Source organism: Corylus avellana, chromosome ca11, assembly GCF_901000735.1.
Source record: "Corylus avellana chromosome ca11, CavTom2PMs-1.0".
In the NCBI taxonomy this organism is placed as follows: Eukaryota; Viridiplantae; Streptophyta; class Magnoliopsida; order Fagales; family Betulaceae; genus Corylus; species Corylus avellana.
The window spans coordinates 4,093,423-4,116,767 of NC_081551.1; the positions used below are offsets into that span (position 1 = coordinate 4,093,423).

Here is a 23,345-nt window from a genome sequence, read left to right on the forward strand (position 1 = left end):
ACTTGATGATGTAGCATTGAAAATTAGTCCTTCGACTAGCATTTATAAAAAAAGAAATAATTTTTATTATCACGTTATTTCAGTTATATAACAGTTATGTAATAGTTTACTAAATGACATTAATCAAAATCGATCTAAAGAAATCTTCAGTAATAAATGAAATAGTTTTACATCGCTAATGACACTTGAGAAATTTCAAGATCGTTTCTGTAGACCCAAAAAAAAAAAAAAAAATGGTAATAAAGATTTTAAAATTTTAAAATTGGTATATATTAGAACGGAACCATTACTGTCTTTTTCTCCCTAAATACGAGGAAGCAACCCGATGCATGTATATAGGTGATCTCAATGAATTTTCATGTCCTAACTGCTTTTTTCTCTGTATCTTATGAAACATGTTTCTCTAGCAAGAGCAACCTCCCCCTTGCTGCTCTGTGTTGGATGAATTAACAGTGGGCTTCAGATTTACGTCGACCATGTCTTCCTGTTTTGCGGAAGAAAGGGTTTCCATCCCTGGCAAGGCAGCAGCAATCTTACGGAAGAGAGGCTGCATTTGCAAATCATGGCAAGTTATAAAAAATGTGAGAAACCAAAACAAGGTTAAACAAAAACAGACAGACATATATGCCATAGAGGAAGACCAGATCATGCAAAACTATATAAGATTAGAAATTATACTAGAACACATGCCCTATGAATTAAGGATATTTTTTTCCTTTAATTTTTCACCTTGATGTTGAATCCTGCTTTTGCACTGGTTTCTATGAACATGACGTCAAACTCACGAGACTTGGCATCTCCTTCATCTATAGAAACTTGCCTGTTTGAACACCAAAACATCATAATCATAATCAACACAACTTTTGTTTTCAAAACAGAGTACCAGTAACAAAAATAACCAGATTAATAGTCCCAAGAAACTCCTACATAATTGTAGTGATGACACCAAACTTACTCCTTATGATTAGATAGTTAATATGTTAACTCCTTATTAAGGCCATAAATGAACAGAGTTACTCGTTAATAGGTTTAGGCTAAGCTTGGAATCGGTTAATTTATTAAACGACTATAACTTGAACAAAACTTTAAGCTCGCTTAATATTAGACAAGCCGAACTCGTATAACTTCAATTTTATTATTTTGTGTAATATTATTTTTAACTTGTAATGAAAGTATGTTAAATATTTAAAAAGATAAAAAGAAATTCTTTTTGTAATGGAATGTAATAAATATAGCTTGAATTATTGTAACCGTGAGCCTTGATATAAAAATATGTGTATTTGTGTGTATATGAGTGAGTTTGTTTGTGCATATAACCCAATTCCTTACCTTTTATCGACAAGATCCGTTTTGTTCCCAACAAGGACGATGATGACATCACTGCCCCGTTCTGTACGAACCTCTTCGATCCACTTACTAGTATTCAGGAATGATTGCCTATCTGCAAGATGACGGCTTGGTCAGGTATTCAAAAAACTTTATATTTATATGCATAGTCACAGAATCATCTCACAGGGGTGTCTCATGCAGTAAGTTACATAATGAGACAAGATTTACGTGGAACATAAAATGACACCCTCTGAAACACACACGGACAGATAGAGACAGATATTATATGTCTACATAGTACTGTCTAACCATTACAAAAAGGGAAGAAAAAAATTGCAATTAGTTACCAATAAAAAGTCCGAGCCATGCAGAAAAAGCTTTTTAGTTACTTCTTATCCTTGTGAAAATGAATTCGAATAGACAGAATTAAAACTTTAAATTTAGAAGGCCAGATTGCATTAAAAATTCGAGGGGACAGAGTAAAAAAAAACAAAAAAATCAAAGGAAACAACAATCTTTTGAGCTAGACTAACTACTCACTTGCTACATCGTAGACAATTACGGCAACAGAAGAATCTCTAATGTAGCTTGGAATGAGACTCCTAAATCTTTCTTGCCCAGCAGTATCCCTGTGGAGTAGAATATCATATTACACTAACAAAACAGAAGTATTTGTATATACACATCACTCATACTTGGAAAAAAAATTGGAAAAGCAACGAGAATGTTGCCATAATCAGGTACTAGACAGTCTACTGACAAGGTTCATAACAAGCTTTGCTTGGTAACTCTGACCAACATATTTATTCTGTCAGCAAAAAAGCTTTAACTTGGAAAATGTTTGCCAAAGAACAAACTATAATATTCTTGGACAGAACATGACATTGCCCTTACTGTATTACCAAGGTAATGACTATTATCTCCAATGGGTCACTGTCGTTTTGTAAGAATAATAATTGGCTTTTCACTTAGAGCTAAAAAGGCATACAATTTTTTTTTTTAGGAACTATACAGGCAAGGATAAGAGCCAACTTCATTCTATAAACAAGAAGAAAAGGGGATACATCCTACCAAAGCTGCAAACGAACTGTCCGATCTTCAAGGTACATAGTTTTTGACAAAAAATCAATCCCAATAGTAGCCTGCAATTTATGTACCCAAAGATTAGGCAAAATTTTCTTAGTAACAAAATTTCGCGTCCATTATTTGTATTTGCTCAAAAAAAAAAAAAAAAAAAAAAAAAACCTCTGTTCAATCATCTTCCATAAAACCAAACAAAAAATAAAAATAAAAAACACTAACAAGTGGCAGAGCATAACAGTATTTTTGCTTTTGTTGAATAATTGTGAGCAATCAGCTCATAAACTTTCAGAATCTTTTCCTGAAGCCTCGTTTTAGATTAGCAATGCAAAACATTGTGTTCAATTGCCTTCTATTTTTCTAGCAGTAGCAACTAAATCCGAATTATATTAAACCCATGAAAAGATAAATCTGCATTATTTAACTGCAAGAAACATACGTATCTCTATTCTTTCCCTAAAGACACAAGAATTCTTCGAAGGAGAAAAAGACAACAGAATTCTTTAAACAGATTTTATTATAAATCCCTCTAAAGACAACAGAATTCTTCGAAGGAGAAAAAGAAGAAGACAAATAAACAGATTTTATTGTTATTCGCATGCCTTTTGTACACATTTTCTAATTGTAACGTTAACATCGCATTGAGTTATCGCATCTGATAACTTTAATTCAAAACTCTATCAAGAAACTAAACTATATTGTTATTTGCATCGATTGATCATCCACGTGAATTTAAAACCTCATCACTCTCAAATGAATCAATCACACGATAAGCCGAAATTAATACAAAATAGCTAAGAATTCAAGAACGGCGTTGACAACAAAGAATAAACATCATAGCCTTGAATTTGAAGCAAAAACGAAGAGCTTAATAGAGATTGGTGGAGAAATTTGGGGACCTGATAGGTGGTGTCGAATTTGTCATACATGAAGCGGGTGATGATGCTGGTTTTGCCGACGGATTGATCGCCCAAGAACACCAGCTTGTATTTGGCGAGAGGGGACACCGTCGCCATTTCTCAGATTCTAAGAGATAATTCTCCGCAAAAGTGAAGGTGACGAAAATTTTTCTTGAGATCTGAATCTCACAAATAAATTCTCTGAGAATTTGGAGAGAGAGAGAGAGAGACGAAGAATGTTTTGTTTTTAGTCTCTTTGAATTTATAGTTAGAAGGAGAAACCGCCAACCAGGACGAAGATGGCCAAGTCAAATCTTCTCAACGAGTTTGCCTCTGTTTTCTCCAAATTACATTCATGCCTATATATATATATATTTTAATTTATATTATTTTATTAGTTATTTAATTATTTGAGTAATTAAATAAATTAACTCGAATTTTAATCAATCTTCTCTAAAGTTTACGTGTTTGTCTTATAGTATATATATACATTCACACACATTTATATGTCTATATACATATACACGTACACAAATACACATTTATATCAACGCTCATAATTACAATAATTTAAGTTATATCTATTACATTACGAAGAGAATTATCTTTTATCTTTTTAAATACTTAACATGTTCTTCTTTCAAAGTTAAAAGTAATGTTATAAAATACAATAAAAAAGTAAAATTATACGAGCTTATACTACAAGAGTCGATTTTTTACGAGTTTGGCTCATTCAATAAGCATGTATAGATTTTTGTTAAAGCTTTGTTTGTTTAATAAATGATTTGATCATGAGTCGAGCACGAGCTTGTTTGTAAGCGATTTTGTTCATTTGCAACTCTATACCCTATACATTGTACATTTTTGCGCATGGTAGATTAGTAGGCAAAGAGGTTCTTCACTTTAACCAATTCAAACTTTCAAATTACTTTCTCATTTAGGCTCTAGTTTATTTCAATGTAAAATGTTTTTGTTGTAAATTTTAGGAAAATAATTTGAGCTAATTTTTTTTTTTTTTTTTTTTTTTTTGGCGACATTTGGCTTGTATAGAAAATCGGAGATGGCGGGCGACGACCAGTAACCTTTGGCTGCAATGGAGAATAAACTGCGAGAGAGAGTGTGCAAAAATGATAAACTCAAACTTGAAAAATCGTTTACGATTTTAAGAAATGAAAACTATTTTACATAAATTAAAGAAGGTTTTCTGCTCAACTTAAAATATTTTTGGTTTAACCATAATTTTCAATCGTACCAAATACCAAAAAATAAATAAAGCCTTTTTCAAAAAATATTTTGAGTTGAAACAAACAAAACCTTAATCTTTCATTTGTTGTGCCTTATTTTAATTTTTTTCTAAGAAAACTGTACTTCAAAAAGAGAAAATCTCACGTCAAAGGCACCCTTTTACTTTACAAAGAAGTAGCTTCATTGTATTGTATGGCATATATAGAGGCTGAAGTAACAGGCCACTTCTTTTCTCCTCTTTTATTTGTTTAAGGCCACACTCTTGAATGAATCTACACGTTACTACCTTTTCTTAGACATGAACGTTCTTCAGCTTGTTTGACCATAATTTCTTGCAATTGACAATTTCATGCAATTATAGCGATTTCTTATTTGAGGTAAGGAGTGTATAAACGGGGCAGTTATAACCACTTCATAACCGCTAACCGCTCATAATCATTAACCACATAACTATTTTGGTATGCGGTTATAAAAAACTGTTAACCGCCTAGGTGCGGCGCAGGAAAAAGCGGTTAATAACCGCTAACCGCCTATACTTATATATAATATAATAATATAAATATATATTATATATTTATAGTAAAAATATAAAATTAAAAACTACGATGTTTTGGTGTTAAAACACTAAAAAATGTTGTTTTAAATACAAGTTAGGGATAGAGTTTTATCATATTAATTATTTTTGGGAACACTTTGACCCAAAAAGATTTAAAATAAACCCAAAAAATAGGCACAATGAAGGCCCAAAAGCCCATATAAAAAAAGGGTTATAAAACTTTCGGCTATTGGTTTGAATAACAGTTAACCGTCGGTTATAATAACCGCTAACCACTTAAGGCAGCGGTTGCGGTTATTAAAATCCAATAACTGCCTTAAGCAGTTAGCGGTTTTAGCTAATAACCACTAACCGCAACTGTTATACACCCCTAATTTAAGCATTTGTTCGGGCAAGAAAGGCTTATTAAGACTTTCACAATTACAGTTAAAAAAAGTACAATCCACATAAAGATTGTAGTTAATCTCGATCTTAGCATGAATTTGAACGAACAAGAAAATAAAGAGAAGCTAGTCCTCTATTTCAAGAAGGTTGATGGAGAGGATCCTTCTCATATTTTCTATAGTCAAGTTAACTTGAATAGTGCCGTTGAATGGTTGGAAATGGGCCGAAGCCCAATCCAAAACATTATTGACTTGTAGGTAACAAAAACATGGCCACCTTGACTAGTAGTTTCGTAGTAGTATTGCAAAGAGAAATGCTAGAGGTCAATAAGTTTTTTTATATTTGACTCATATTTTCTTACAATTAACTATTGAATTTGTGGGGTCCACCATTGACTTCCGTAGAATCTACATATGTCTACAAATCGAATAGTTAATTGTAAAGGAATATGAACTAAATATTAAGAATTTATTAACCCCTAACATTTCTCTATTGCAAATGGCCACCGTGGAAGTCATTGGTTGAGGCCTCCATCGGCGAAGCGAAACATAAGGGACCTACTGAAAATTTGAAAGAGGAGTAAGAGATTTACAGTGTTTACCTCTCGAGCGAGAGAGGAGTCGAGGGTAGGCATAACCAGTTATGATATATAAGTAATTTATAAGATGAAAATGTTAAATTTTTATTTTAGTTTTTTTATAATTGGGTTTTGATTGGTTGTCCTTTTTTTGTTTATTAAAATATGTTGGACATATAGTCTATAATGATATACAATTCGACTCGATATAATTGAATCATCACTAAGTTTATTAGATTTTGTGTAGCTTAATTATACAATAATAAAATGTACATGGAGGTTGGCAACCGTATTTAGAATATGAGTTTATAATATGAAAACTTTAAAAGAATTTTTCCCTATAAAATGTACATGGAAGCAGAGCAGAATTATTAAATGGGCAGAGGTTTTTTTTTTTTTTTTTCAAATTGGGTATGAGGAATTTCCTAAAAAGTATTGAATAAAATTTATTTCAACTTTGTTCTTGTAATTAAAAAAAAAAACACGTGTTTCTCACATGTAAATGACACACATCATTTTTATAGAATATGTTGAAAAAATGAACCCAGTTTAAAAGAATACTCTGTCCTTATTAAATTATCATGATGTAATTCTTTAGGATGATTTTATTATTGTTGATGATAGTTTTCAATACGGTGAATACGAGGTCTACTCTACGATCTTTCTTTGCACTCCTCCATGTACCTTTTGCACAATTAATGGTTAAGAGAATTTGCTGGATGGTGTTCCCGTGGATCCTCCGCCGATGATTAAGTTAGTTTATTTGTTCTAGTATTAACTTTAGGAAGAATATTGCGTACCCTCATATCTCGTACATGGGCATATTTATAAACCAGGTTGTTGGAGCTAAAGATGGTAACTTGGCTGTAAATCTGGGATTTGAGAGTGATTGCAGTGATATCAGATCTCTGACCTGATGCTGCAATTATTCGAGATATATTGTATCTGTATCCACTAGGGCTGAGCAAATTACCGACTAACCGACTTTCGACCGACACCGACCGTTACCGACTAGATGGCGGACGGTAGGCGGCATGATTCTTTTTATTCTGAATTTTTCGATTTGGTAGGCGGAAGATGTTTTTTAACCAAACCGACTTTCAACCGACGTTATCGACAAATTCACCACTTTTGCACATACCGACATTGCCGACACCGATTTTACCGACCACCATTCGGTTTGAAATGCGAAATAAAATAAAATTTGGCGGAATAAGTCGGTGAAATAACCGACTTTACCGACATTGTCGGTTCGAAAGATGAAAATAAATTTTTTCTACCAAAACCAACATTACCGACTGACACAGCCCTAGTATCCACTGTTATTGCATATCCCGTGAATGGTGTATTCTAATGTCATTCCATGTTTGTTCTCGAATTCCTTTACTAAGCAATTTGATACGCTCGAGCGATTGCTATCCCGAGCCTTCCCTTTTTGTTGTCGACTCCACATACTCGAGAGACGCGTGATCCCGAAACAATGACATCTGTTGACCACGATACCTTCCAAGATCATAGGCCACGTTGATGTCCCGAACCCCTTGCGGGCCATGGGCCGAGCCCATGGCCTGGACTGACATCATTATTCATTTTTTTTAGGTGAAAATTCAGGCTTTCATTAACACTTGATCAAAGAATGACAAAAGTATTGTGGAGCAAATTGAGAAAGCAAGTTAAAAATGTGTTTAACTACAATTGCTTTATATAATTAATTTACCCCAAACAAGGCACCACGAAGAAGAAAGGAATGGTAATGAGTTTCCAGTCGGGAAACGAAACTAGCGAATTAGACAAGTCCGCGTGGCACTACATTGGAGTAACCACAAAGCAAGCCTTTTAGTTGGAAGCCAACTAGTCCCACATCGTTCATTTACAACAAAGAAGACGACGATATATTATGAAGCAGAACACATGACATTGTCCTTCGGGACATCCGATAAAATTGGAACGATACAGAGAAGATTAGCATGGCCCCTGCGCAAGGATGACACGCATAAATCGAGAAATGGTCCAAATTTTTTTTCCTTCCTCGGTGATCAACGATCAGATCTCGCAAATTTGTGATTCTGTGGCTCCTACTTCCTTTTTTTACACTTTCTGTTTCTTTCATCCGTTTGGGTCTTGCTCAAATAGTAAAGCTTAGATTTTGCTCATGTTCTTTTGGATTCCGGGTAAGTCATTTGGAACTAGTTAATCTTCTCAAATTGAACTGAGTTTTTGTATTCTGCAATTGGGTTTACTTTTTTATTTTGCCAAATATTCCACCTTTTTTTCCTTCGGTTCACAGTTATGATGGTAATTCCTGTATTCTGACTGATATTTGGTGCAATTTCGAGTCTTGAGAATTGATTTCTTTCAGAATTGAAGCCCGAAACGTTTCTAACTGCTGGAGATTTTTGGATGTGCCAAGGGGGGTTATTTTTCAAGCCACTTATGAACATGATACGGCTTTTTTGTTTAATCAGCTAGAGGTATTGCCTACATTTACCTTTTTTTCTTCTTCTCTTTTTTAGAAGAAGAAAAAAATAGTTTTTGTGGATGTGGGAATCTTCTTCTTTGCTGCCTTTGAGATAAACATAAGGTTTCAGATTTGCATTGTCCATTGTTAAATTTCACTTGCTGAGCATAGCTAATCGCATTATTTTAAGAGCGTCTGTGGCTTAATGAATGTGCACATTATGCCATGCTTCTGATAGGTAATTGTCTAAGAGCTTACTGATATTGCATTTGTTAGGCTCCTGCTGCTGTTCATGCATCAGAAAACATTTCACTATTCTTTGCACAACATCTTGCACTGCATTGTGTGTTGTTCAGGTGAATAGTGAGAAAAAAAGGGATGTAAATTTAGTAAGGTCATTTGTTATTCATTATTGTATTTTTTAATGGAGTATAAATAGTTATTCTAAGACCTGTTCTTTAAACACTTTTCTGTGCTGTAATGTCAAAGTCATACAATTTTAGAAGAAAGAGGAGGTAAATATATTACTCACTTCACCAGTTTCACTTGATTGGCATTTTTATAACAAGGGATCAGAAGATCGTTGCATTGGCATCTTCCAACACCATCCCCACTCTCTTTTCAAGCTCTGAAATCAATGCTGGTGTTGCAGAATATACCATTGCCATCTTTGACATCTTGAATAGGAACTTACATGAAACAGCTTCTTGTTGAGGAAGAAGTATGCTTACTAGGCTTCCAATAATTGTTTTTGGCTCCTTTCTCCTCCCCACTATAAATACTGAGTTGCGGCTCATTCTTTCATAGTTTCAGGCAACCATCTCTGATTCTCTCTGCATAGTACATGATACATTTACCTATGATCTCTGGTTTTGTTCCCTTTGCCCTTATAGCTGTTATGATTTCCTATGAAATGATCATTGCAAAGGGTAGCCACACCATCAAATTACCACCCTTCTTCATAAACTGCATCTCCAGTTGAGATTTCTCTTGAAGCCTTCCAGGCTATCGAGTCACAGCATCTTCTGACAATTTGGAGATTTTCAGTCCATGGAGATAGATTTTCACAGGATTTTACGACAATAATTGTGTCTTTCCATGAGGAAAGCTTCTGTCTTGGTGATGAAATTTCCATCTTCTACTTCTTCGTTCATCTCTAGAAATTCTGATCATGCACATCTTAGTGGAGCTATGTTGTTACATTTTGTAAGTCTACTGGGAGACCATAACAAAATTATAAAACGATTTTTAATGTTTCTGGCCCTCCTGGAAAGTTTTCAAGCTTGAGGTTCTCTAGAAATCTTATGTAGCCACATTGTGCCACCAAGGGATACTGTTTCATCCTTTCAGGGGAAATAGGTAAGTTATGAAATGAGTTAATATTTCTGGGTCTGGGTTTCTTCCCCCTTATACATCTTCAATTCATACCAAAAAGTCATATCTAGCCCCTGACAAAAAATAGTAATGATGAAACAAATAAAGGAAGCACTAAACTACTAAAGAGTAATTAGTAAAGGCAAAGATGGCCATTGACTCAAAATATGGCCGTTGCTAAATTCTAAGCAGTCTAGCAAACGTATGAAATACTATATTACCCCTAATGCTAAAAAGGAGTTGTGCATATGGGTGAATGTTAAGTAGCAAGCAACGTGGTAGAAAGGGATGAGGAGTTTTACCAATAAACAACCCACGGCCATCAATTAGGATTCTATTAGTAATGAATAAAGGGATATTATTTTATCCTCTCCAATATTTGAATGTTTTTTTTTGACATGTCCATATAAGAGGGAGAGGGGGATTTGAACTAGTGACCTCCGCTTCATTAGAGTATTTGAATGTTATTAGTATTGTTATTGAAGAAAATTATAATGCGCAATGTGAAAAAAATTAATGATAAGAGATATCAAATCAAATCAGATTTGAATACATTCAAATATGATTTGATTTGGTCATAATCAAATACAATAAAACAAAATCCCATAATTTGAATACATTCAATTACAATCTAACGAAATCCTATAATATCTCTAACAGTTATAGTCATCTTTATCTAAAAGACATTGAAAGCCTATTTAGCCATTGCTTGAATGAATAAAACAATGGAATAATTATTCTACAAACTACTGTTTATTGTTTGAGAGGCCTTGAGTACCTTGAATCCCCCTTCTGTAGTTCTGTGTTTGTTTCCCGATCAATGTTCACCATAAAATCCTGCTTCATTACCAAGCTGTAATTACTGGGTATTAGAGACAGGTTTCGTTTCGCTCTTGCGGCCGTTCAAACCTATGGTTGGACATGACGAAACCTGGCTCTGATACCAAGTTGTTATGGCATGGCATAACCTGTCTTTCACGTCACTTTGCTTGCTAGGTAACGGTAAAAAAAAAAAAACTAACTAATTCTTATATTAGTTCAACGGTTTTCAGGCAGGTTCCAGACTAATTCTTACCTTCGGCCTGGGGCTTCCTCCAACGGTCATGTCTCGAAAATTTTGCTTCCCAATTCTTTACAAGTTCAACCAAATTTTATGTTGAACGTAAATCACAAAAGCTGTGTATAATCATGTGTTTCATCGTTTGTATTTTTCTAATGTTATTAGTAGTTGATTTTCCAATATCACTCTTCTAAATTTAAATGTTTGTTTGAAATCAAATTTCTATATGTAATTTATAATATGAGAATGCTAGATTTTTTTTTTTTTTTAATTGGGTTTTTACTGATTGTCCCTTTTTAGTTTATTAATACAATTAGTTTATTAATTGTATTAAATTTCGATATGTTTTTCAATATGCATGTCTATAGCTGTACCTTTGTACAAAAAACAACTAAAATCATGAGTCTATAAATGCATGCAAATATGATCACTTGACCCTGGCTGGTATGGTGGCATTTTCATTTTGACTCTTATTTAATTTTCAAAAAATTTGGCATGATCTTCTATTCAAGGCTTTTTGTATTCTCAACTTTCATCTAATTGTTTTCTAGGTTCGAGAAAAGAGTGAGGTATGCCTCTCGGCTCTCGCAAAGCAAGAGCTGATGTAAGAAGGCGTGTTAAGGGAGGCTTTGTCAAAGCTGGTGAAGCTTATGATTATGATCCATTGATCCAAACCAGAAGCTACTGAGAGTACAATTTTTAACCATGCTTTGTAAAAGGAATGAATCACTCTCAATGTCAAAAAAATCCGTACTATCACCTAAACGATGGATGAAACTAATGCATATTGCCTGTGGAATGACAAAGTGTATGATTGTATCTCAGGGGCCTTGGTTTTCATCAGGACAAAATGGTGGATATGAAATGCTGGGTTGCAATGTTTTACCAAGAAAGTTCAGGAGCAGAATTTTGATCCTCCATCACACTATAAAAGGATTGATGGATTGTGACAACATCCAAAAAAGACCGAGCCACCACCCTTGACTTTAGGCTATGCATATTTCCTGTGTTTCCTTTAGGAAAGGATAACCTTATTGGTTTTTTCCACCCATAATACCGTAATAATTAGTATTTCTTGTATTCCTTGCTCTGCTCACCTCTATAAATGCAGTTGCCATGGCATGGTGGGGTGGCTGTTCTCTCACATTTGCCAGGTCAACCAAAAAGCTAGCACTTGTATTTCTTTTTAATTTCCCATGTACAGCGTAGGATCTGGAGAAGGATCATGGAGAGGATTCATTTAGTTTGTTTTAAGAGGACATTTTTATCCAAATGAAAAATAGGAAGCTCAAAATGAAATGGAGGGATCTATTTAGTTGTTTTAAGAGGACATTTTTGTCCAAATGAAAAACAGGGAGCTCAGAAATGACAAAATTGTCTCCTAAAAACAAATGGAGAGGATCCAAGTCCGTAGGATCTTGCCTAAGTTAGTGTTGTTGTATCTGCTCAAAAAACACAAAAATTTGTACATTTCGTGAACATGTATATCATGGGATTATGTGGAAGTATGCTTTTGAGAAGAGATAGTCTAGTGGTTTCACATCAGTGTTAAGAATTTACTTATTTTGAATTGCCATGAAATGACTGAAGATGGTTTACTTCTCTTGTATATTGTATTTTTGTTGTAATGATGTGGTCATTTTATTCCACATATTTTTATGCAGAAATACTTGCTATTCTTGTGCATACAATCAAGGACACTTTTGCACCAGTATCTATGGTTGTTTTGGTGCTGACCTCTAGGTGGACTTTGTATTGGTGAAATTTATAATGTTTATGGCCATGAACCCATGTCTCGCCCCACTTTCACCATCTTGTACGCACTGAAGCATAGCATAAGCTTCAGGTTTTGATCAAAATGAACTGCTAAATTCTACTCACTAGTTCCCAATATCAGTCAGCATCCATCAAGGGAAAAAGAAATTTCGTAGAAAAAGAATCATATATTGGCATAATAACCATTAATTCTTGTGAGCATTGATAAACAAATACTGCATTACAAAAGATAACTTCCTATGCAGTAATAACAAAACGACGACATTTCAATGTCACCGAGCTAGTAGAAAGTTTGCCTGCCAAAGAATCCCATTTATCTTTTCCTACTGAGCTCCAAAACATTAATCCTCATCAGAACTACTATCTTCTGACATCCTTCCTACATCGTTGTCTGCTACAGTTGTTTCCTGCATGCACATCGCAGAAAAAATGTCACTTGGAGAAATAAAGACTTACAAATGCATATGAAAGGCGAGAGAGAAAGAGAGAGACTAGTGCAACAAGATACAAAAAAAAAAAAAAAATTCTTACCGGCACCTTGTCCCAGTCCTTCAACTTGGAATTCGTCAACATGTAATTATCACGCAATGGCGCCCAGGCAGGCCCTTCTGCCTCCGTCTGGGCTGTAGATGTATGACCCTGCATATCACAAAACCAAACAGTTAATTCAAAGTTGCAATTGGATGTATGGTAAGCTGGGAGTGACAGCTTCCATCATTTAGGTTCAGTATGAACTTAACGAAATCCACAGATTAAACCGAGTTATATAAAATGACATAAATGCAAGAAACTCGAACAAAAAAAAAAAAGGAAAGGAAAAAGAAATGGACTACCTTAGTGGGAGTATCGGCTGCTGGCTTTGATGTCTTGCCCAACTCTGAAAAGAAGGTTTCTTTCCTCCGCTTCCTTATTGCTGGCAATATTCAAAGATACTCACTTAGAATCACTTTAGCGAGCTAGTATTAGCGACAAGTGTGGATCAATTCAACGATTACATAATGAGGCTTAAACATTGGACCACAGAATAAGTTCGTACTTAATTTCTGAAGTCATATATGGCAATCAACATCAACAAAACATTGTCTTGTGAGCAGTCTCACCCAACAAAATTAAATAGGGAAGAAAAATGTAACGATCAAATTGTAGTAAAAAAATGTAATGACCAGACATGAACCTCTATAACCACGGTGTTCCTTTTTTTTTTTCTTTTTTTTTTCCTGTTTTTTTTTTTTTTTCCTGTTTTTGGTAAATGAGATAATTTTGTGCAAATGAAACAAGTTTAATTAGCATAAAATTGCTGACTCACTTGAGTACCCACATGACAACAATGCCATTCCTGCTTTTGTGTAAAAACCACATGGGCTGCACTTCTTAGCATAGGAAAAAAAAGGGAGTAAAAGAAAGATGGATATGAGGATGGTATGACAGCTTTCAACAGCAATAACACATGCATCTTTCTTTGATGTCAGGTCACAGGGAACACTTGGGCACTGTGACCAAAGCACTTAGAGCTTAGATGTGAAATTAGATGTTTGTGGATTAACAAGAGAACTTGACATGGTGATGGAAACTTTTGGAGATGTTGATACTAATGGGAATTTGTGAGCACCAGTCATATTTGTCGTTCACATCAAGGCTTTTGTGGGCAGTCAGGAGAAGAAAATAGAAAATGTCCGGAAAAAAAAAAAGTTAAAATCTTTTATTTGGAAATTCAAAAGAGATGTACTTATGTGTATGCAAAAGATTAATGAATATAATATAAAAGCACTAGTTTCAATCCAAGAACACCCCATGCACATATGCTGGTATAACTTGACATGCCTACATGGGTCTGTAATACTTGATAAATTGCATTGTCAATGAGAGCAATCCCAGAAGATGGATATGAAATATAGTAAGGCAAAGAATAAGAAGATATCAAATTGTATCAGCATACCTTTTGCATCTTTAGACCTCGATGGATTTAAACCTTTCTGAGCATTTTGTGCCTTGTTGACCTGCACAATATATGAAGATATCAAGCACAGAACTTTAGGTCTGAATGTGACAGCAATAGAAACAAGCTAACAAAAAAAAAAAAAAAAGCTTAAAACGCAACAAAGCATGGTTAAATCTTCACGGAGAACTTACAGCATTGAACAACTTGACCACTGAAACTCCAGCAACACACATGGAAAATGTGAACTAAGTTAGCATTATTATAAAGTAGGCATAACAATCTGATAAAACCAGTGCCCTTGTGACATAAATCTCAAGTAACAAACATAAACGCATTACCTCCTTTTGTAGCAACGCCTATCAGAAACTTCTCTTGCGAATCCAAATAATTAGCAGGTTTGACATGCCCCCTTTCTCCCACCTATATCATATGAATGAAAAGTACAAAACTCATAAGCAACCAATCATATATTATAGGGGAAGATTAATGATTTAAATGCGCACAAACGCATGAAACACTTATGCTTGTCATAACAACTGGTTTTGAAATTGAATTACCAAGTGTTTTTCCTTCTTGGCCTCCCCCTTGACCTTCCGTTCAGCCTCCTCTTCTGCAAGTTTCTCTGCAATGAGCTTCCTGTCCGCAGACAAAACTGGACCCTGCAAAGCAAAAGGTAAACTTTATACAAATCTCATTGTATAAAAAAGCAACCAAACAGTTATCCTAGCCTATCTTACGAGTGAATCAGTAGTCACGCTCTTCTTGATAATACTGCTGAATGCCATCTTGAATGCTCTACAACCCTCCGCAAACTTCGTAATTCCGAGTTGAATTTCACCATCTTCTTCATCATCAGAAACCCCATTATCCACATTCACATCCTCTCCTTCTTCCTCAGGACGTTCCTCATCTCTGATCACGGGCATAGGTTTCTTGTCAACATGATCTTCACCATCACCATCACCATCATCCTCGTCCGAATTGTACTCTCGTGCCCGCTTGCGAAACAGTTTCTTCATTTTCCTGTCCATCTTCTTACCCTTTTTGCCCTGTTCAATGCCCTGTAGCATCATCGCATTTGTGGGTTTTTTCTTACCCTTAGAGCCCTTCTTCTTCCCTATATTCCTCTTCATCGGAACCTTTGCCGGTTCTGCCACATGGGCTTCCTCAGCCATGCCCCAACTCACCGATAGCTCAACCAGTTGTACTCTTTAACTTTCTCAGAACCAATCGAAGACCTATTCCACCGATTCCAAATAAGAAGAACAAATTGGGTCTTTTCAATTGCGTGAAATTTCGGTCTGAGTGTATAAATCAAAGGAAATCTAGAAATAGGGTTACCTGGTATTCGACTTGGACGCAGAGGACAACGAAGGGGAACCGGATGTGCTTTCTTTGGGAACTGGGATACAAAGAAAATAGCATTAGGGTTTACCAAAACCCTTTCTATTTTTTTTTTGTCAAAAAAAAAAAGGAAAAAGAAAAATGGAAAATCAATGCTTTTTCTTTTTTTAAATCATAATCTGCGTTCGGGAGTGCATTTTTAAACCAAATCACAAGTTTTGAGTGTTTGATATTTGATATTGCAATTTTAAAAGCACAAATTTTAAAATCGTGAAAAAATATGTAATTTTTATAAGTTTACTAAAATGTGTTTATTTGAAAAAGTACGAATTTAAACAAAAATCACAATTTCACTTAAAAAAATATTTGGGGCAATATTTATCTATTTGGTCATGAAACCGCAATTATATGCTAATGTTATCCAAACACTCAATTGATAAAAAAATACTTCTTAACATGTTTTATCAAACGCATGTACCATTTTAAAAAGTAGCGATTTAAAAAACGAAAACTTAAAAACGCAATTTTTAAAATCGTCCTCTCAAAAGGATCAGTGCATTTGATTACACTAATTTGCAATAAGTTCTCTTAAAAAAAAAATGAAAAGAAAAGGAAACACCCTTGTGGTATAAAAAGGTTATGAAAACTTCATGTGAAGGGAGAGAATAAATGGATTATTCTTGGCTCATGGCCAGTTTGAGATTGCGTTTGAAGGGCTTAAAAGTGTTTTTAACACTCAAAAAGTCTGTTTTAAAAAAAAAAATACTCGTTTAATAGAAAAATTAAAAGCTTTTAAAGGTTCAAAAAGTTTAAAAATTACCAAAAAATATTTTTAACAAAAGCTTAAAAATGAAGATTTTGTCCAAAAATTCTTTTTAACTTAAAAGATTTATTTTTCAAACTCAATCCTAAACAAACTTTCAATACCTTCCGTAAATGGGTGCGACACATACGGCAAGTGCGGCGCGTTTGGCAGCTGTGATATCAACGCTGCTAATGATTCCGAAAGACAATGATACAGGGTCTTTGATGAAAAAGATGGGGCTGGGGGCATTTGCACGGGTTTCAATTATGAATTGAATTTACGTACCGCGTGGGTTTTTTTCAGGTAGTGGGCCAAACTTGGGCTCTTATTTTTGGGTCAGCCCGACTCAAATTGACTCTCTCACTAAAACCCTAACCCTAAACCCTTTGACGCTCGCAGAACACGAAGAATCACAAAAAAAAACACCCGGTAATTTCCTCGTATTTTTCTAATTTTTGTTCCTTTTTGTTTAATTTATGTACTAATTTTGATTCTGAGATATAGTTCATATTCTTTTGAAATGAAGTCCTAGAATTCTGAAATTAGCGTTAGCTGGCTCGTCAAAAACCCTAGCCTTTGTTCTAGTACCTGTTCTTGATTTATGTAAGTTGAGGAAGAATTTATATATTTTGAGTTATGCTAAATGTTTGCTTTATTTTGTTTTTAGGCTATAGAAGTTATTTGATCAGAAAGCTCTGAAATTCAAGATTCTTGGAAGCCATGGCTCGGTTCCGAAATGTAAGCAAATGTTGTCATGTTTTAGTTTTCTTAACTTTCCCAGCTGTTTGGTTGCGGAGAAAATGGAAGAAAAGGAAAAGAAAATGAATTGCGGGGTCTTATGGTATATATGTGGTATAATCTGGAGGTAGGAACAAATTGTAGCGTGAGAAGCTAAATCAAATAACTGTACTACGTTTTGATTTCGGTGTTTTGTTTACTTGGGTTTTCTATAACTAATTTGTTTCTTCCATTTTCTGAGCAACCAAACGGGGTTCTAGTTTTTATTAGTGTTTACAGGTTTGCGTGATTTTTTTGTTGTTATTTGAATTAAACAGAAGAAGAAGGTGTTTGTGAAGCCGGTTGTGAAGAAGAAGCAACCTAGTGTGGACCATATCACAGGCGATAAGATTCCAAAGAGCTTTGTGTTTGCGAGAGGGAAGTTGCCTGGTCCTCTCAGGCAACTTCAAATGGATTTGAGAAAGTTGATGCTTCCCTATACTGCTCTCAATCTTAAGGTAAAGATTATTTGTTCTCTGTGTTGCTCTCTCTTTCTGTTTCTTTGTCTCCTGAAGCTCAACTCTGTTGCAATATGATATTGATGGAAGTACGCATCACACGAGTGTCAATTTTTAAGAGTGAAAAATATCTTAACCTCACAAAAGCAACTGAAAGGTTTTTGGGGGTAATCGTGTAATGCTTTTCAAGAGGAGTTCTTTACTTCTGTTTCAGACTAATGTAAATTGTGAGTTGTAAGCTTATGCAATTTATAAATGGTGGGTTTGTTGTAATAAATACTTGTGATTTTGTTTAAGGAATTCAATTAAGCAATATAGATCATAGGCAAATTATTGAGCATAACTGTGGACAGCTTAAATCCTGCATACTGTGATTCCCCCTGTAATTCTTTTTTATACATGTGATTGCCACTGCAATGTGTCAACAATAGGCTAAAATTAGATTAAAAGCAACTACTCGGTGGTCTCTAAGCTGGATTTGTCTATATGGCCAGACATAATGTTGTTGAACTGTTTTATTATTATTTTTTTTTTTTGGGTAATATCCTAATTTTATGACAGAATTTTTTTGTTAACTGATATTTTATTATTATTATTGCAGGAGAAGAAACGGAATAGTCTCAAAGATTTTTTGAATGTTGCTGGGCCTATGGGTGTAACGCATTTCCTCATATTGTCAAAAACTGCAACCTCACCCTACTTGAGGGTTGGAAGGACCCCACAAGGCCCAACTCTTACATTTAAGATACACGAATACTCATTGGCAACTGATGTTGCTCAATCTCAATTGCGTCCTAGATGTCCTCAAGACCTTTTCAAAAATTCTCCTTTGGTAATTTTATATTCTCACTCAAGCTCACATACAAAGTACAAATTCATGATTTGTTTGATTTGCTAAAAGTTAGAGAAAGTAAAGAAAAATGCTAAAATATCTCTCTTCCTTTGGGAATTTTCATCTGTCTCATCTTTCACCAAATGATCAGTAGTATTATACACCATTACTAGCCTTTTAGCATGAGACATAACAAGTTAACTGTAGTACTATCTCAGTGCAGCAGAACTCATGAATTGTTCGTACGAGCCAACTTTGTGTGTACCTTACACAATACACATATCTTCTATTAGCTAATGCTAGTGAATTTATGTGTTTCTCAGAAGAGGAAAGGGCCGCAGCCATACAGTTGCATAATTTGACTTAAACAGATGGTGAAATAGTCTCTTCTTAAACTTTGCCAATATTAATCTCTGTATATTTTATTGCAGATTGTTCTTTCTGGTTTTGGGACTGGCGATCAACATCTAAAGCTCACAACCATAATGTTTCAGAACATCTTTCCCGCCATTGATATAAACACTGTGAGTTTCAAAGAAATTTCAGTTTATTGCCAGCGCCAGCAAGACTCATGGATCTTATATCCCCTCTTAATGTTGTTTTAATGTGAATTTTCAGGTCAAACTTTCTTCTTGCCAGAGAATTGTGTTGCTTAATTACAACAAGGACACAAAGCTTATTGATTTTCGGCATTATTCCATAAGATTACAGCCCGTGGGTGTCTCCCGTAGAGTTAGAAAATTTGTGCAGAACCATCAATTCCCAGATTTAAGGAATCTTCAGGACGTGAGCGACTTTATCACAAAGTAAGGAGTATTTCTTATTATTTTAGTCTTCTTAAAGCAAATTGTGTTAGCATGCAGTATTGGGAATGAGCGTTATATTACCATCCACTGTGAAGTGTTTCCTGAGGTCTACAAGGAGTTCATCATGGGTCACTACAAGTGATACTTTTATACTGTTAGACTTGATATTTAAAAGTTGTTGGAAAGAATATCATAAAAATGATCTCAATCTGACTTTTCTACCTAATCCCTCACTCTCAACAAAAAAAAAAAAAAAAAAAAAAGTCTTAGTAATATTAGGTTTGAGCGTGTATTTAAGTGTCACTCTTCCAATAAGGACATTTTCTGGCCAATCACCTTTTTTCTTGTTTTTCCTTTTAATATATAGTAATGCATATCATTATATTTTTATGTTTTTAATTGGGATTTAGAGAATATAGAAAGGTAGGACCGTCAAGCTATATGGATGAATAAAAAGATGAGGGCTTTTCAATGTCAAATTTTTGCTCTTTTTTTTTAAAAAATTTTTAATTTTATTATTGATTCAATCAATCAGAGCAGTGGTTTGACGATATATTAGTGCAAGGCTTCGTAGTTTCAAAAGTTTTTTTTTTTTTAAGGTAAATTGTCAACTTCAGTCATCCTCTTTTATGTACATCAATATAAGAAACTCATAACCAAGTACAAGATAGAGAAGGGGGGAAAATGAACAGAAATGTGCATTTATGTGGTCCCATGTGTTTGCCTGTTTGGATTGACTAATCTTACCCATTTGTTCTGGTTTTATATTTGTTTTCCTTGTGGCTTTAAAGGGCTGGGTATGGATCAGAAAGTGAAGCAGATGAAGAAGCAGCGACCGTGACTCTGTCTAGTGATCTTGGTAGAGTAAACCGGGCTTCAACAAAAAGTGCTGTCAAACTTCAAGAGATTGGACCCAGAATGACTCTTGAGCTCATCAAGATTGAGGAAGGATTGTGTTCCGGCGGGGTCATCTTTAGTGCATATGGTATATTTTCTCTCATGTGACATGTTGCTTTCTTTTTCCTCTAGCAAGGTGATCATTTATATGGTTAAAAGAAACATTATAACATATTCAGAAAACAGCATCTCTCAACTCAATTGACTAATGATCCTAGGGGTGACCGACTACAAGAATGCCATATGAAGTAATTATGCAGTTCTACCATGACCTAGTCTGGCCATTCCACCAGCAATCCTTTTCTTCACATCAATGATTTCTACGCATTCTTTATGATCACAGAAACATTTCCTCAACCCTCTTAAGCTCTCTAAATTGCAACCCCTTCTAAACTAAATGTATTGCTTTGGATCCTTACCTTGCCCATTTTCTAAACGCATTTGTACTGTGACCTGTACTTAAGTTTTTTCGATGCATTGCCGGTAGAATTTTGTCTGTTACGCATAAATAGCACCAAGCCATGTTCAAATGAGATAAATCACAATTCTGCTCAGATTTTCTAGTGATGTTACTGGGTGATCTTCAATGGACACTTTTGGATTCTCTCTGATTTGTCTTGGCTACTATACTATATAACCAGTAGTTCATTACATCCTCTTCATTCATGGTCTAACTGCCTCCCCGGTCCTAATTTTCCCTTGTTAAGTGCATTGCTTCTTTCCTATACAATCAACCAGGATTTGTGATCATTGGCCCCTTATTATCTTTATCGGATGTTTGTTCATTTTCTGGTCTTATCCTGTTTCCTTTCCTTATTTCTACATGTTTGTTATCCTTATCTTGATTTGCCATCAATCTTATTGTTTTAATACTTCTGTTATAAGTCACTCTTCCTTTATTCCTTATTCTTTATCCGTGCCCTTCCTTCAAAGTTGATATATTTTCAATTAAACCTTTATCAGGAACTTACTTTTATTCTCCTTCTCCCCATGCAGGAAATGGTGAGGGCAAGAAAACGCAGGACAATGGGACAGATCCTGAAAATGAGGATGCGGATGCAGACCAGGAAGACATGGGTGAAGGCGGGGAAGATGATGAGGTGGACTAGTTACTGCCCAAGTTGGAGACTGAAGTGGAGGGTACTTTTTGGCATTTTTGAAGCCTCACTTGCTCATAAGCGAAATTTTGTACCTATATCTGAGTGCTAATTGTAGAAAGTCTCCTTGGCACTGTTGCCTATAATCATAAATATTATTATTATTATTTTTTTTGAAGTAAAAAAGAAACATTATTTCGTTTTCAACAAGAGTATTTGTGGGTCTGAATTGCCTTTAATGCATTCTGAATCTCTTAGTTTTTCCTTTCACTTTAAATAAGAACACTATGCATGCAATAAAAGGCATGCCATTGCCCTGCAGCAAATTCAAAAACCATAAACCAAAAAGGACTGCCTAAAGACTTTCAACAACAATTTTGATGATCTAAAACTGGGACTGCTTGAAGGTTACATTCAACTTTTTCCAGAAATGTGAGCACAAATGTATACGATACAACCTACAGTACATGACCCTTAAGGCGAAATGCTTCAAGACGAAAACTTACTACCACAAAAGCCTCTCAGCAACAACCAAAGGGAGCTCATAGAAAATTATTCCCAAAACAAATAAAATATTTGAGCGAGTCCCTCAAGAATGCTAATGAACAAAACTACTGCGGAAAATACTCGATCATCAACAAAAAGCTCATATTTGAGGCAAAGATTGTCCGAAAAACATGGCATTAAACTCCACAATTACTCCTATATGGTCTTAAGAATGTCTTCAGAAGGAATCTCAAGTGTTGCTCCTGCATGCTTTTTGTCGGGCTTCATTTCTGCAGCAATCCAAATTGGCATATAAAAAAAGGTCAAATTCTTATATAATCGTCTGCAAGTTATTATGCAGTACATGTAGTTAACAGATAGAATTCGGGCTACCACATCTTGAAACCAGGAGGATACAAACAGTAGAACAATACATGCAATGATGCAACAAGCAAAATCACAGAAATCAACAAAAACCTTCTCTAAACATGAAAGTGTGATGATGAAATTAAGGCAGTCATATATATATGCCATGTAATTCAGCTTCAGGTCAAATCTTAAGGCCATCTAATTGACTACAATAATAATGAAGATTTTGGAACTAATTTACTCAAACAGACAACAGTGTTCTTCAAGTTACTGCAACTTTTATTACAAGTTTTTTACCAATTGACATAATACTCCACGTAACATTTGCCACGTTAGCCTAAAATGTGGATTGCCACATGGGAGTTCATGATATAACACTTACCACATTTATAAACTAACTTAATAGTTAATGTGACACTTACCATGTCAGTCACTAAGATATAAATTGCCAAACGACAATCTACATGATACTCAATTTTCATAAAATGTAAGTTGTGTGGTGAGTTTGTGTAAGGGTTTATAATAAAAGTTGTAGTACTCCAAGTATTTCGCCAGATCATTCATTGCTTCTCATATTTCCATGCCAGCAAAGTCTAGATTTTTCATTGTTAAAAATCGAAAGTTCATGGAATTCAACGGATTCATGCTTTTATCCACAATATGCATCTTTTTCGTGATTTTTCAATTTCATCTGTGAAAATGGGATAAATTTTGGGCCATGAATAATAACAAATTACCTTACTAAAAAATGCAATTAGCTATGCTCAGCAAGTGAACTTTAACAATGGACAATGCAA

General features: G+C 34.8%; 3 protein-coding genes, 1 long non-coding RNA gene and 1 other non-coding gene across 5 annotated transcripts; 3 read left to right on the plus strand and 2 right to left on the minus strand.

The window, feature by feature from the left end:
- Window positions 1-240: 240 nt before the first annotated feature.
- On the minus strand, window positions 241-3,543 carry LOC132166276 (ras-related protein RABH1e). The gene is made up of 6 exons (XM_059577069.1): window positions 3,309-3,543; window positions 2,401-2,471; window positions 1,870-1,958; window positions 1,330-1,441; window positions 730-820; window positions 241-547 (listed from the first exon to the last, which is right to left on the minus strand). The coding sequence occupies exons 1-6, from the start codon at window positions 3,423-3,425 to the stop codon at window positions 404-406; spliced, it is 624 nt and encodes a 207-aa protein (XP_059433052.1). The 5' UTR covers window positions 3,426-3,543; the 3' UTR covers window positions 241-403.
- Window positions 3,544-7,981: 4,438 nt separating this feature from the next.
- Window positions 7,982-12,494, plus strand: LOC132165077 (uncharacterized). The gene is made up of 3 exons (XR_009438468.1): window positions 7,982-8,241; window positions 8,430-8,541; window positions 11,514-12,494. It is a non-coding gene; the product is annotated as an uncharacterized LOC132165077 (long non-coding RNA).
- On the plus strand, window positions 7,990-8,090 carry LOC132166828 (U6 spliceosomal RNA). The gene has a single exon (XR_009438629.1). It is a non-coding gene; the product is annotated as a U6 spliceosomal RNA (small nuclear RNA).
- A 399-nt stretch (window positions 12,495-12,893) lies between the features above and the next one.
- Window positions 12,894-16,106, minus strand: LOC132165789 (uncharacterized). Its single transcript, XM_059576473.1, has 9 exons — window positions 16,019-16,106; window positions 15,415-15,915; window positions 15,235-15,336; window positions 15,016-15,097; window positions 14,869-14,888; window positions 14,675-14,735; window positions 13,572-13,651; window positions 13,270-13,377; window positions 12,894-13,145 (listed from the first exon to the last, which is right to left on the minus strand). The coding sequence occupies exons 2-9, from the start codon at window positions 15,850-15,852 to the stop codon at window positions 13,080-13,082; spliced, it is 957 nt and encodes a 318-aa protein (XP_059432456.1). The 5' UTR covers window positions 15,853-15,915; window positions 16,019-16,106; the 3' UTR covers window positions 12,894-13,079.
- Window positions 16,107-17,080: 974 nt separating this feature from the next.
- On the plus strand, window positions 17,081-21,890 carry LOC132165701 (peter Pan-like protein). Its single transcript, XM_059576366.1, has 8 exons — window positions 17,081-17,255; window positions 17,494-17,564; window positions 17,882-18,061; window positions 18,663-18,893; window positions 19,325-19,417; window positions 19,512-19,699; window positions 20,491-20,684; window positions 21,593-21,890. Exons 2-8 carry the CDS (start codon window positions 17,547-17,549, stop codon window positions 21,703-21,705), a joined length of 1,017 nt encoding a protein of 338 aa, XP_059432349.1. The 5' UTR covers window positions 17,081-17,255; window positions 17,494-17,546; the 3' UTR covers window positions 21,706-21,890.
- The last annotated feature ends 1,455 nt before the right edge of the window (window positions 21,891-23,345 follow it).

Bases quoted from the DNA above. Each gene is read 5' to 3' on its own strand.
- LOC132166276 (XM_059577069.1), bottom strand. From the start codon at position 3,425: ATGGCGACGGTGTCCCCTCTCGCCAAATACAAGCTGGTGTTCTTGGGC. The intron at 2,472-3,308 runs GTCCCCAAATTT...CATAAATTGCAG, and splicing joins AATTCGACACCACCTATCAG to GCTACTATTGGGATTGATTT. The intron at 1,442-1,869 runs GTGAGTAGTTAG...GTCATCTTGCAG, and splicing joins AATTGTCTACGATGTAGCAA to ATAGGCAATCATTCCTGAAT.
- LOC132165789 (XM_059576473.1), bottom strand. From the start codon at position 15,852: ATGGCTGAGGAAGCCCATGTGGCAGAACCGGCAAAGGTTCCGATGAAG. The intron at 15,337-15,414 runs GTAAGATAGGCT...TTTGCTTTGCAG, and splicing joins GCGTGACTACTGATTCACTC to GGTCCAGTTTTGTCTGCGGA. The intron at 13,146-13,269 runs GTAAGAATTTTT...ATGTGCATGCAG, and splicing joins AGGACTGGGACAAGGTGCCG to GAAACAACTGTAGCAGACAA.
- LOC132165701 (XM_059576366.1), top strand. The intron at 18,894-19,324 runs GTAATTTTATAT...ATTTTATTGCAG, and splicing joins TTTTCAAAAATTCTCCTTTG to ATTGTTCTTTCTGGTTTTGG. The intron at 19,418-19,511 runs GTGAGTTTCAAA...GTGAATTTTCAG, and splicing joins CCGCCATTGATATAAACACT to GTCAAACTTTCTTCTTGCCA.